Raw genomic sequence first — 14,720 nt, 5'->3', positions numbered from 1 at the left:
CCCAGGTTCAATTCTGGACTTGAGTGACTGTCTGTGTGGTGTTTGCACATTCTCCCTGTGTCTGTGTGGGTTCCTTCGGTTTCCTCCCACGGTTGGCAGATGTGCAGGTTATGTGGATTGGTCATGCTAAATTGTCCCTTAGTGTCCCAAAATGTGTGGTTTAGGGGAATCAGGGGTGTAAATGTGTGGAGTTACTGGAATAGTGCACAGGGCTGAGAGTAGGTATGACTCTCTGTCAGAGATCAGTGTAGACTCGATGGGTCAAATGTCATCCTTCTGCAGGTCCTGCTGGTTCCTGCAGATTGCAAAACAACAAATGTGATGCCATTGTTTAAAAAACGAGTTAGACCAAAGATGGTTAACTATAGGCCGGTTAGCTTAACTTCTGTAGAAGGGAAAATGCTTGAATCTATCATCAAGGAAGAAATAGCGAGACATCTGGATATAAAATGTCCCACTCGTAAGACATAGCATGGATTCAAGAAGGGCAGGGCATGTTTTACTAATGTGGTGGAATTCTTTGAGAACATTACATGTGCAATGTACAATGCGGAACCTGTAGATGTGATGTATCTGGATTTCCAGAAGGCATTTGACAAGATGCCACACCAAAGACTGCTGCATAAGATAAAGGTGCACAGTGTGACTGATAATGTACTAGCATTGATAGAGGGTTGATTTAATAACAGAAAGCAAAGAGTGGGAGTAAATGGGTGTTTTTCTGGTTGGCGATCAGTGACTAGTGGTGTGCTTCTGGGATCAGTGCTGGGACCGCAACTGTTTACGATTTATATAGCTGATTAGGAGTTAGGGTCCAAGCGTAGTGTGTCAAAATTCGCAGATGACACTAAGATGAATGGCAGAGCAAAGCGTGCAGGGGACACTGAAAGTCTGCAAAGGGATATAGATAGTCAAAGTGAATGGGAAAGGGTGTGGTAGATGGAATACAATGTTAGTAAATGTGAGGTCATCCACTTTTGTAGGAATAACAGCAAAATGGACTATTATTTAAATGGTAAAAAATTGCAGCATGCTGCTATCAGAGGGACCTGGGTGACCCAGTGCAAGAATGACAAGGAGTTGCTTTGCAGATGCAGCAGGTAATTAAGAAAGCAAATGGAATGTTGTCCTTCATTGCTAGAGGAATGGGTTTAAAAATAACAAGGTTATTTTGTAGCTGTATAAGGTATTGGTGAGGCCACACCTGGTATACTGTGGACAGTTTTGGCCTCCTTACTTGAGAAATGACAGCACGCACTCGAGGGTGCATAGAGGAGATTCACTCGGTTGATGTCGGCGTTGAGAGGGTTGGCTTATGAGGAGAGATTGAGTACTGTGGGCTATACTGATTGGAATTCAGAAGAACGAGGGGAGATCTTATAGAAACATGTAAGATTATGAAGGAAATAGATAAGATCGAAACAGGGAAGTTATTTCCACTGGCGGGTGAAACTAGAACTAGGGGCTGTGGCCTCAAAATAATCGGGAGCAGATTTAGGACTGAGTTGAGGACGAACGTCTTCACACAAAGGCTTGTGTATCTGTGGAATTCCGTGCCCAGTGAAGCAGTTGAGGCTACTTCATTGGATGTTTTTAAGGCAAGGACAAATAAATGTTTGAACAGTAAAGGAAGTAAAGATTACGGTGGGCAGGCGGGTAAGTGGAGCTGAATCCACAAAAAGATCAGCCATGACCTTATTGAATGGCAGAGCAGGCTCAAGGGGCCAGATGGCTTATTCCTGCTCCTAGTTCTAATGTTCTTGCGCACTACAGGATTGTTATGATTGTTCCAGAACTCCCAAGCAGAAGAAACATTATCCATGCACACATTCATCCTATCCGTGTCAAATTCCAATACGTTTTAATTTGATCCCCCCTCATCCTTATACATTGCAGCCATTATCGGACTAGGTGACCCAATGGCTCTTCATACGACGATATTTACGCCCCCCCGCCCCGCCCCCAGGAATCAATCTGGTGAACCTTCACTGCACTCCCTCGATAGCACGTAAGGAGAACAAAACTGTACACACTACTCCAGCTAGTCTCACCAACCTCCTGCAGAGCTGCAGTAAGAAATCCTTGCTACTATACTCAAGTCCTTTTGCCATAAAGGCCAACATGCCGGCTCCATTCTTTACTGTTTGCTGTTTACAACTTGAACTATCAATAAAATTCAGCAAATGAGACCAATGAGACAGGTGACAACAACGGTTCTCCTTTTCTCATTTCTTTTGTCGTCTGTTACAAACAACAAAATATTCGCTATGATTCAGTCTCAGAGATATTTATGGCGTCAGAGGAATGTACAAAATATTGACAGAAAATCTTGATCCAATTTTTAATTGTACAACAATAAATCTCAGCAAACTGCGCTGATTTCAGAAACTTCAGCTTTAAGAAATGCCGGTAATTTCATTGGATGAATTTCAATATGTTTCTATTCACCAATCAGAAGCTGAGCTGTAATTAGAGATCTGGACTGCCCCCTTCACTACCCACCCACCATCACGCACCATCAGACGCAGTGTAACATTGGATTGCGAGCAGCTCGGCAGCATTTGTGCACGAATCCACTGGCAATTTTAGAGAAAAAGAGAAGATTTTAATGAAATAATTCGAGCGATTCCTAAAACAATCAGGTATTTGCTACATCGTCGTTGTTTCAAGTTTAAATAAATAAATAATTGACTGTACAAGGATAATTGATGCAACGGATACGTTCTGAAGCAAGGGGAATGCTTTTCGCTGGAAATGAGATATAAAATATATTGGTTGCTAAAATGCCAATTATTTTATTGTGTATTCTCCTCGTGGAATCTCGTGTTTGGACAGATTCGTTACTCGATTCCTGAAGAACTGCAACTGGGCGCCTTTGTTGGGAATATCGCAGATGATTTGGGTTTAGATATAAAGCAGCTCTCGGCTCGCAGTTTTCGGATTGTACCCGGGTCCAGGAAACAATATGTGGAAATAAATTTGAACACTGGCGTTTTATTTGTGAAGGAGAAAATCGACAGGGAACAGATTTGCGGGCCTAGTTTGAGTTGTGTGATATCCCTGGACTGTTTACTTGAAAATCCCTTAAAACTGTACCAGGTTACAGTGGAGATTCTCGATGTGAATGACAATGCTCCCAGATTCCCAAAGGAACAAATCCGCCTGGAAATCCCAGAGATTTCTACACCGGGAACGCGTTTTCCCCTCGAGTCCGCACACGATCCGGATATTGGAATAAACTCCTTACAAACCTATCAACTCCTTCCCAACGATTATTACATTCTCGATGTTCAAATGCGCAATGGAATTGAGAAAACGCCAGTATTGGTGTTACAGAGTTCCTTGGACAGAGAAACGGAATCCAGCCACATGTTAACGTTAATAGCCAAGGACGGCGGGGTCCCAGTGAGATCGGGCACAGTTCGGGTCTCAATCATTGTAAAGGATGCAAATGACAACGCCCCTGCTTTTCCCCAGTCAGTTTACAGAGTCACCCTATTGGAAAGTGCACCCACAGGAACGCGGGTAATTATATTAAATGCCACTGACATGGACGCTGGATCCAACGGAGAGATAACGTACTCGCTCAGCAGCCACACTTCTGCTGCAGCTCGGGAAACGTTTGAAGTGGATTCTAAAACTGGAGAAATCAGATTGAAACGCAAATTGGACTATGAAGAAAACAAGGCCTTTCAGATTAGTATACAAGCAATGGACAATGGTCCGTACGCAATACCTGAGCACTGTGATCTGTTTGTGGATATTATTGATGTGAATGATAACGCACCTGAGGTAACATTGACATCTTTGTCCAGCACAGTTTCCGAAGGTGATCCAATTGGAACTGTAGTCGCTCTGTTCAGTGCAGCAGATAAAGATTCAGGGCAAAATGGGCAAGTACACTGTCAAATTTCACAGAAACACCCATTTAACCTCGATTCTTCTTTGAAGAATTATTACGAATTACTTGTTCAACATCCACTGGACCGTGAAAATGCCTCCCGGTATGACGTTACTATTACATGCACGGATGCAGGAAATCCTCCTCTGACATCCAAAAAATCTATTCATGTAGAGATTTCAGATGTAAATGACAATGCCCCACGGTTTACCCTGTCTTCATACACAGAAAGCGTCATGGAGAACAATGTTATTGGCGCTTCTATATTTTCCATTTCAGCCTCAGATCCAGATGTTGGACAGAACGCTCGATTTAAATACTCTATCTTGGAGACACAAGTTGAGAATGCCTCGATTTCCACTTATGTCTCAATTGGCACAGAGACTGGCGTCATATTCGCTCAGAGATCTTTTGACTACGAAAAATTGAAATCCTTTCAGATCCAAGCTCGGGTCATGGACTCTGGAAACCCACCGCTTGCCAGTAATGTCTCAGTGAATGTTATTATCCTTGATCAGAATGACAATGTTCCAGTGATCGTGCACCCAGTAGCCGAGTATGGCCCTACTGTAACAGAGACAATATCCCGGTTTGCAGAACCAGGCTATTTGGTTGCTAAGATATCGGCCACTGATGCTGATGCCGGTCAGAACGCTCGCCTTTCTTATTCCATTTTCCAGGCTACCCAGCATAACCTTTTTACTATTTCACTGGACACTGGGGAAATTTGGACTATCCGTCGTATTGAGAATAAAGACGCTTCTAAGCAAAGATTGGTGATTGTAGTAAAAGACAATGGAACACCATCACTTTCTGCCACAGTGACCATCATCTTATCTGTGGTCGTTGGTGACACTGAAGCATTCTCCAGCGTCACTGGATGGTCTGAAGATCCGGGGCTTACTCCTGATTTGAGCTTTTACTTGGTCATAGCATTAGGAGTAATTTCTGGCATTTTTCTCGTGATTTTAATTACCCTAGCTGTGATGGTTCAACAAAGCAGAAATGTTTTGCGAGGTCAGCCCTGTTCCCTGGGTGTTTGTTGCTGTTTTGAAACGAGACATTCTCTGAATGGAATTCAAAAGGCCAGTAGAAATCTGCAGATACCACCCAACTATGTTGAGGTATTTGGGGGTGATCCACTTTCTCAGAGTTTCCGCTATGAGTCATGTTCAACATTGCAGTCAACGAAGAGAGACTTCATAACCCCCAACACATGCAGATTGTCAACAGACAAGAATTATCTGCGCAATGAGTCTGTGAGGAAAGAACATCAGGGAATGATCAACTCTGAAAACTATACCAATCCTGCAAATACCGAGGTGAGGTGCAGTTACAAAGTGAATGACATAATCTCAGATTTCCTTAGGACAGACAAAAAGTTTTTGGGGTTCAAGAGTATGTTATTTCAATAGGATGGAAGTGATACCTGAGCTAGGTTATGCAGTTTCCTACAATATTTCTATTTCCTGTCGGTATCCCGTTGTTTCCCTTTGTTGTCATGGGTATCTTACAGGTTGTATCTGCATTCCTTTGTTATCATGTGTAATTTATTGTCAAGCCCAGGTTAAACTTTCTTCTAGGAATCCACTTCATCTGTTCACGTATTTCAAACCTCTTGGTATTTATTTTAGTCAAGGGGAAATTTGACTTCGTCCCAGGTGCTGTAAACCTGTAAATGTAACCATCATTTGTGGAACTCTTTGTATTCACAGGGCCGTGCAAGTACAGCACATTTAAATTGATACTAGAATTCCAGTTCCACACTACTCCTGCAAAATACATGCTTCATTTCTGGCCGTCCTGGTCTCAGTACATTAATTCTTATTTATTAAAATTAACGTGTCCCCCTTTGAATGTCGGGCCATTCCACATTGATCAGTTCGACCTAACTCATTGTTATGGAAGGCTTTCAATTGACGTTTGACAGCAGACCTGACGCGAGACTGCTCATTTTTTTAATGACAGACTGATTCGTTGAAATGTGAATTGGTTGGGTGCTGGAAGTCTAAAGCGGTATTCCTCTAATTCAATAGAATCTTATCAGTTTGGGGTGGTCCAATATTCTAAAGCGCCCGGATGCTTACTGGTTGCAACTGCTACCCTGTGATTATAGCAATTAGGTTCTAATCAATTTCGCAATATTAGGCTGAAGTTCCCACTAGTTTTCAAGGAAGCTGTCCTTTAATTGCACGGTTGCATGCATGCTCAGTGTTCCTCGCAATATACTTATATTTGCACATTTAAAGTGTGTGCAATGAAGTCATAACTTCCTTTTCATTTTAATTTAGAAAGTTCTAGGAGGCCTATGACCAGCACTGTGTCACATGGACCAGTGCTAGGTCCAATATTGTTTGTGATTTGTATAAACGTTTTGACTAAGAATAGAGGAGGCGTGTTTAGTAAATTTGTGGATGACACCAAAATTGGTGGTGGAATGAATCTTGGTCAACTGTACCAGAGGGTCACGGAATGGCAGATGGAGCTGATTCAAATAAATGTGAGGTGTTGCATTTTGGTAGGACAAATCAGGTCAGGACTTGTACAGTTAATGTTAGGGCCCTGGGGATTGTTGACAGAGAGACGTAGAAGTGCAGGTACGCACTTCCTTGGAAGTGGCATCAGAGGTAAATAGAGTGGTGAAGAGCGCGTTTGGCACATTTGCCCTCATCGGTTAAGGGAATTAAGTACCGGGGTTGCGACATTGCGTTACAACTGCACAAGACGTTAGTAAGGTTATATTTGGAGTACTGTGTACATTTCTGGTCGCCCTGTTGTAGGAAGAGCGTTGTTAAACTGGAAAGGGTGCAAAGACGATTTACAAGGATTTTACCGGGACTGGATGTTTGAATTAGGAGAGATTGGATAGGCTGGGACTTATTTTCCTAGAGTGTAGGAGGATGAGGGGTGACCTTATAGAGGTTTGTAAAATCATAGACAATGTGAATAGCCAAGGTCTTCCCAGGATAGCGGAGTCCAAAACTAGAGGGTGTAGGTTTAAGGTGACAGGTGAAAGTTTAAAAGAGACCTGAAGGGTCAGAATTTCACAATAAAGTGGGTTGTGTATATGAAATGAGCTATCAGAGGTAGATGTGGATATAAAGACAACGTTTAAACGACTTTCGGACAGATTCGTGGATAGGAATGGTTTGGAGGGATTTGGGCTAAACACAGGCAAATGGGGCTGTTTCCCAGGTTGGCTGTGACAAGTTGGGCTGAAAGGCTTGTTTTCGTACTGTGGATTTCTATAAATCTAGCACTCTACAGCTACCTGACATATTCTTCATAGATTATTTCTTGAATGCTAACCTTACACGATGTTAGTAAATGGCGTCATTTACAGAATGTAGCCAAGTAATTGCTTCTCTCAGGAATGCCTAGTTCTATGAGGACTTTGTCATGTCAAAGAAGCATGATGAATGTTAGAGTGGCATCTAGAAATTATAGAAATATTGTATTAAGCTATGGATATATGTAATGTAAACGAAATTAAACTGATGGGCATAGGATCCAGTACCAATGAAAGGGAAAACTGTATTGATCATACATCGACCAGTGATGCGATCTTAGCAACGAGAAAGTGGCAGTAATAGTGCCAATTAACAATCCTTTCCAGGCCCTGTAACCCTGCTAATCCCTCTGGTCAGCTTACCATTGCCAATCAAACTAACGACCAGATCTTTCAACTGTGGGAGGAAACACCCGCAGACACAGGGCAAATGTGCAAACTCCACACAGATAGTGACCCGTGGCTGGAATTGAACCCAGATCCTTGGTGCTGTGAGGCAGCATTGCTAACCACTGTGCCACCGTGCCACCTTCAAAGATGAAAAAGTTGTTGTATGTATCCTTTTGAACAGTTGAGTACCACAAATAAAATTGACAATAAAAAAAATTGAACTTGAGTATAAGAATAGAGAGTGTTGAACGTACAATTCTGTTTCGTCATGCAAGGTTCGAGATTATTCACAGGATGTTGAGGTTTGTGCTGCAGAGTACACAGATTATTTTAGATCCAAAAACGTTCTATTAAGATGACTTGGTTGATGCCTGGAAGAGAAGCAGAAGATTTTGGAATTGTGACTACAGTAATACCCAGTGTTTAATTATACCGAGAGCAAGGAAAAAGTGCAGATTTGGTGATAGTTAGCAGCTCCTTGGGAATAGAAGCCCATAACAAAATCATCATGCTTGGATAATACAGAGATACAAAATAGGACCATGGCTGCTCAATTATCTCAACACCATACCCCCTGTGCTCTCCCCATGCTCCTTGATGCCTTCCGATTCTAGAAGCCTATATTTTTCCTTCTTAAGTACATTCAGCGACTTAGCACCCGAAGCCTTCAGTAGAAAATTCCACAGGTTTGCCACCGCCCCCACCCCCCCCCCCCCCCCGCCCCCCAGTGAAGACCGTTCTTCTCATCTTAAACCTAAATGGCCTATTCCATATCTTGAGACTGTGGCCCCTTGGTCTAGGTTTACCCCCTTCCCCCCACGCTCCCCCTCCCCCGCCCCCATCCCCCCACACCCCATCTCTCCCCAACCCCACCCCAAACATTCGCTAAATCTGACCAGAAGAAACATCAACCATGCATCTATTCTTCCAACCACTGTAACATTGTGGTACGATTCAATTAGATCCACTCTCATCCTTCTGAATTGCAAAGGATACAGGTTTAGTTGGCCCAATATCTTCTCGTACGATGGTACCTCCTTCCCAAGAATTTGTCTACTGAACATTTGCTGCACTCCCTCGATGGTATGTATACAATATTTCTTCGGTAGAAAGGCCAAAAATACATACCATGCAGCAAGTGTAGTGTCGCCAAAGCCTGTGCAGCTTCAGGGAAAAAACCTTTCTCCTGTACTCAAGTCCACCTGCAATGAAGGCCAACATCACGGTTCCTTTCTCGGCTTCTCTAAATCGAACTATTAATAAAATTCAAATATTGACACCAATGACCCATGCTGACACTGGAAGCTATATTTTGTTATCTTTTCCGACATATATTTTGTAAACATTGTTCGTAAGGCATTTGTTGTAATGCAGTTTCGGAGATATTTTGGCAATGCAGTGATTTCTACAGTATTGACACTAAATCATGGTTCCATTTTTAATTGTGCAACAATAAATCTTAGGAGCTCTGCCTATTTCAGACCTTTCTGCTTTAAGAAATGAACAGTAATGTTATTGGTTGAATTTCAATACGTTTCTGTTCACCAATCAGAAGCTGAGCTGTGATTGGGGATCCGGACTGCCCCCTTCACTACCCATCCACCACCACGCACGATCAGACGCAGTGTAACATTGGATAGCGAGCAGCTCGGCAGCATTTGTGCACGAATCCAGAGGCAATTTTAAACAAAAAAGGAAAGATTTTACTGAAATAACTTTAGCGATTCAAACAACAATCAGGTATTAACTGCATCGCAGTTTTTCTAGTTTTAAAATCTTTTGATCTAACTGTAAAAAGAGACTTCATGGTACGGACACGTTCTGAAACAAGGGGAATGTGTTTCGCTGGAAATGAGATATAAAATATATTGGTTGCTAAAATGCCAAATATTTTATTGTGTATTCTCCTCGTGGAATCTCGTGTTTGGACAGATTCGTTACTCGATTCCTGAAGAACTGCAACTGGGCGCCTTTGTTGGGAATATCGCAGATGACTTGGGTTTAGATATAAAGCAGCTCTCGGCTCGCAGTTTTCGGATTGTACCCGGGCCCAGGAAACAATATGTGGATATAAATTTGAACACTGGCGTTTTATTTGTGAAGGAGAAAATTGACAGAGAACAGATTTGCGGGCCTAGTTTGAATTGTGTGATATCCTTGGACTGTTTGCTTGAAAATCCCCTAAAGCTGCACCAGGTTACAGTGGAGATTCTCGATGTGAATGACAATGCTCCCAGTTTCCCAAAGAAACAAATCCGCCTGGAAATCCCAGAGACGTCTTCATCGGGAACGCGCTTTCCCCTCGAGTCCGCACACGATCCGGATATTGGAACAAACTCCTTGCAAATCTATGATCTTCTCTCGAACGATTGTTTCATTCTCGATGTGCAGGTGAGCGACGGGGTAGAAAAAGTCCCAGTATTAGTGCTGCAGAGTTCCCTGGACAGAGAAACGGAATCCAGCCACATGTTAACGTTAACAGCCAAGGACGGCGGAATCCCTGTGCGATCGGGCACGGTTCAGATCTCAATCGTCGTAAAGGATGCAAATGACAACGGCCCTGTTTTTCCCCAGTCAGTTTACAGAGTCAACCTATTGGAAAGTGCACCCACAGGAACGCGGGTAATCATATTAAATGCTACTGACCCGGACGAAGGTCCCAATGGAGAGATAACGTACTCGCTCAGTAGCCACACTTCTGCTATCGCTCGGGAAATGTTCGAAGTGGATTCCAAAACTGGTGAAGTCAGATTGAAAAGGAAACTGGACTATGAACAGAACAAATCTTTCAAGATTAGCATACAAGCAATGGACAACGGTCAAAACGCAATACCCGAGCACTGTGATCTGTTTGTGGATATTATTGATGTGAATGATAACGCTCCTGAGGTCACATTGACTTCTTTGTCCAGCACAGTTTCAGAAGATGCTCCATTTGGAACTGTAATCGCTCTGTTCAGTGCAGCAGATAAAGATTCGGGTCGAAATGGGCAGGTGCAATGTCAAATTTCACAGAAACTTCCCTTCAAACTCGATTCTTCTTTGAAGAATTATTATGAATTACTTGTTCAACATCCACTGGATCGTGAAAATGCCTCCCGGTATGACGTCACTATAACATGCACGGATGCAGGAAATCCCCCTCTGACATCCAAAAAAACCATTCGGGTAGAGGTTTCAGATATAAATGACAACGTTCCACGGTTTACCCAGTCTTTATACACAGCAAATGTCATGGAGAACAATGTTATTGGCGCTTCTATATTTTCCATTACGGCCTTTGATCCGGATGTTGGACTGAACGCTCGACTTAAATACTCTGTTCTGGAGACACGAATTGAGAATGCCTGGGTGTCCACTTACATCACTATTAACTCGGAGACTGGAGACATATTCGCTCAGAGAACCTTTGACTACGAGAAATTGAAAAATTTTCAGATCCATGTTCACGTCATGGACTGTGGAACTCCAACACTCGCCAGTAATGTCTCAGTAAATGTTGTTATCCTTGATCAGAATGACAATGTTCCAGTGATCGTGCACCCAATAGCCGAGTATGGCTCGACGGTAGCAGAGACAATATCCCGGTTTGCAGAACCAGGCTATTTGGTTGCTAAGGTATCGGCCACTGATGCTGACGCCGGGCAGAACGCTCGCCTTTCTTATTCCATTTTTCAGGCTACTCAGCATAACCTTTTTACTATTTCACCAGACACTGGGGAAATTTGGACTATCCGGCGTATTGAGAATAAAGATGCCTCTAAGCAAAGGTTGGTGATTGTGGTAAAAGACAATGGAACACCATCACTTTCTGCCACAGTGACCATCATCTTAACTCTGGTCGGTGGAGACAACGAAATATTCTCCAGCGTCAGCGGATTGTCTGAAGATTCAGGATTCACTCCTGATCTGAGCTTTTCCTTGGTCATAGCATTAGGAGTCATTTCTGGCATTTTTCTGGTGATTTTAATTATCCTCGCTGTGAAGGTTCATCAAAACAGGAGTGCGTTTGGAGGTCAGCATTGTTCCCTGGGTGTCTGTTGCTGTTTTGAAACAAGACATTCTCTGAATGGAATTCAAAAGGCTAGTAGAAATCTTCAGATACCACCCAACTATGTTGAAGTATTCGGGGGTGATCCACTTTCTCAGAGTTTCCGCTATGAGTCATGTTCAACATTGCAGTCAACAAAGAGAGACTTCATAACGCCTAGCGCACGCAGGTCGTCTACGGACAAAAATTATTTCCACAATGAGGCTGTAAGGAAAGAAAACCCAGGAATGATTAATTCCGAAAACAGCGTCAATCATACAAATACCAAGGTGAGGTGCACTTAAAAAGTGAACAGCATATTTTCAAATTTCCGTATGATATACAGAACGTTTGGGAGAAACAAGGGTCTGTTTATTTGAATAGGATGGACCTAATTGCGTGATGCACAATTTTCTGCAGTATGTCTATTTCCTGCCAGCATCTGTTTGTTACTGCTATTTCGAGGGTACCTTGCAAGTTGTACTTGCATTGTTTTGTGATCATATTAACATATTGTCAAGCACAGGTCAAAGATTGTTCGCTCATGTCGCCAATTGGCGCTTTTTAAACCCTTTGATTTTGTTTAAATCGAAGGGAAAATTGACTTTGTTCCATGCGTTGTAAACCTTTAAATGTGCCTAATTTAAAAGGAACGCTCTGCATTCATAAAAGCTTACAAGTGTAGAACACTTTCATTGATAATAATGCAGAACACTCTCACATTGCTCCTGTAAATCACTTGTTTAATTTCTAATGAGCATGGTCTCAGCGTGTTTGTTCTGAGCAACATCAGCATGTCTCTCTCTGATTGTTGGACAATTACAAACTGATCAACTAGTCTTCTTAATGAAGACTGTCAATGGACATTTGACAGCAGTCCAGCAGCGAGATAGTCCTAGTTTTCCATTGCAGTTTATCTACCGGCAATGAAAATTGACTTGATGCCAGAAGCCTGAAGCGATTTTCCCGCAATACAATTGGCTCTGATCAATTTGGGATGATCCGACATTCTCTAATGCCCGATGCTGATTGGTTGGAAATACTACACTGAGGCTATAACAATTAGGACCTAATGAACTGTACAGTATTTGGCTAAAATTCCTAATCTATTATCAAGGAAACTACCCTTAATGCTTAGAGTTCCTTCAAGATACTTACATTTGTGCATTTAGAGTGTGCGCAACAAAGTCAACAATTTTCATCCATTTAAATTTACAAAGTTGCAGGAGAAATTCCTGGCAGATTCTTCATGGATCCTTTCTCGGATGCCAAAATTCCAGAGCATTTGTAAGTCATATGATATAGACGACATCGCCATGTAATTGATTCTCTCAGTGACGCACAGCTCTGTGAGTACCTTGTCATATTAGAGAAACATAGTTAAGTTTAGACTGATATTTTACTATGATGAAGATATTGCATTAACCTGTGAAATGGTTGGCATGGTGGCACAGTGCTGCCTCACCCTGCCAAGCACCCAGGTTTGATTCCCGGCTTGGAGCACAGTCGCTGCAGGGTCCGCACATTCTCCCCATCTCTGCGTGGGTTTCCTCCAGGTGCTCAGATTTCCTGCCACAGCCCGAAAGCCACTCTGGTTAGATGCATTGACCATACTAAATTCTCCTCATTGTAGGAACAAACGCCAGAATGCGGTGACGAGGAAATGTTACAGTAACTTCACTGCAGTGTTAACAAAAACTACTTGTGACAGTAGCAAATACATTTTAGAAATAAATCAATCTGATAGGCATAGGATCCAGTACCAATGGTAAGAAAAAAAGGAATAATCATTCATGGACCAGCAAGAGGATCTCAGCCATAAGAGGAAGTAGCAGAACAATTTGAAAATTGAGAAGTGCGTGGTAGTTAGTGGTTTCAAGCCTTGAAAACTTATTTTGCATCATAATATATGTAGTATTGATCAAAACTATGTGTGCTGCCTTAGAAGTTGAAAGGTGACCATGATGATATTGGTCTCTAGGGTTAGATGTTTTCAAATTTCTTCAGAAATTACGTGTTTGCTACACATTAGAGCAGAGATGGAGGAGTTCTTGTATGTATGCTTTGAAGGGTTGAGCTCCACGGATGTAGTTGACAATAACAAAATATTTGACTTGAGTTTAAGAACAGGGGGTGCTAAATACGCAAATCGGAAAATTCATGTGAGGTTCAAGATCAGAACTCTTCACATGGTAGTGAGGTGTGTCCTCCAGAGTCTGGAGATTATTGTAGATCCAAAAGCACTCTATTAAGGCTGGATGCCTGGAAGAGAAGTGGCGGATTTTCGAATTGCCAGTGTAGTAAAGCACTGTGTTTAATTTGAGAGGAGGTAGTGGCGAACGTGCAAACTTCCTTAATTAACAGTTGATTGGGAATGGACAGCTATAAGGGTATCATTATGCTTGGATAACACAAACATAGAAAATAGAGCAGGTCATTCGGCCTTTCCAGGCTGCTCCACCATTCAACATGAGCATGGCTGATCCTCTACAGGCTGCATGGTTGAACAGTGGTTCGGGCAGCAAGGTGAAAGAGTGGATGGCACTGCTGCCTCTCGGCACTTGGATTCTATTCCTGGCTTGCATCACTTATGTGTGGAATCAACACCTTTCCCTGTGTCTCCTTGGGTTTCGTCTGGGTGATCTGGTTTCCTCCCACAGTCAGAAACTGTGTTGGTTAGATGGATTGGCTATGATAAATTGCTCCTCGTTGTCCCCGAACTGGCGCCAGCGTATGGCAATTTGGGAATTTTCACAGTAACTTCATTATAGTGTTACGTTAGCCTATGTATGACACTAAAAAATGAAATATTTCGAAACCACATTCCCCTACACATTAATTCCTTGAAATTCTAGAAATCTATATTTTGCCTCCTTAAGTATATTCAGTGACTTGGCCTCCACAGCCTTCTGTTGTAGAGAATTCCAAAGGTTCACCACCCTCTGAGTTAAGAAGTTACTCTTCATCACAGCCCCAAATGGTCCATCCCATATCTTAAAATGGTGGCAAGCACAATGGCACAGGCACCAGCACAGTGGCACTGTGGGTGGAACTGCTGCATTACAGATCCAGAGACCCGGATTCATTTCTGGACTTGAGTGACTATCAGT

At 42.5% G+C, this 14,720-nt stretch overlaps 1 protein-coding gene across 1 annotated transcript; it reads left to right on the top strand.

The window, feature by feature from the left end:
* Positions 1-2,476: 2,476 nt before the first annotated feature.
* Positions 2,477-12,932, top strand: LOC145351625 (uncharacterized). Its single transcript, XM_080201196.1, has 3 exons — positions 2,477-5,223; positions 9,513-11,900; positions 12,783-12,932. Exons 1-3 carry the CDS (start codon positions 2,755-2,757, stop codon positions 12,930-12,932), a joined length of 5,007 nt encoding a protein of 1,668 aa, XP_080057322.1. The 5' UTR covers positions 2,477-2,754.
* Positions 12,933-14,720: the final 1,788 nt, after the last annotated feature.

Source organism: Carcharhinus amblyrhynchos, chromosome 13 (assembly GCF_965287045.1).
Source record: "Carcharhinus amblyrhynchos chromosome 13, sCarAmb.v2.hapA, whole genome shotgun sequence".
In the NCBI taxonomy this organism is placed as follows: domain Eukaryota; kingdom Metazoa; phylum Chordata; class Chondrichthyes; order Carcharhiniformes; family Carcharhinidae; genus Carcharhinus; species Carcharhinus amblyrhynchos.
The sequence above is the reverse complement of the archived record's forward strand: the minus strand, read 5'-3'. Positions and strand labels throughout refer to the sequence as shown.

Excerpts from the sequence above, each read along its gene's own strand:
- LOC145351625 (XM_080201196.1), top strand. The coding sequence starts at position 2,755 with ATGAGATATAAAATATATTGGTTGCTAAAATGCCAATTATTTTATTGT. Across the intron at positions 5,224-9,512 it reads CCAATCCTGCAAATACCGAG|ATTCGTTACTCGATTCCTGA; the intron begins GTGAGGTGCAGT and ends GTGTTTGGACAG. Across the intron at positions 11,901-12,782 it reads TCAATCATACAAATACCAAG|AGTGTGCGCAACAAAGTCAA; the intron begins GTGAGGTGCACT and ends TTGTGCATTTAG.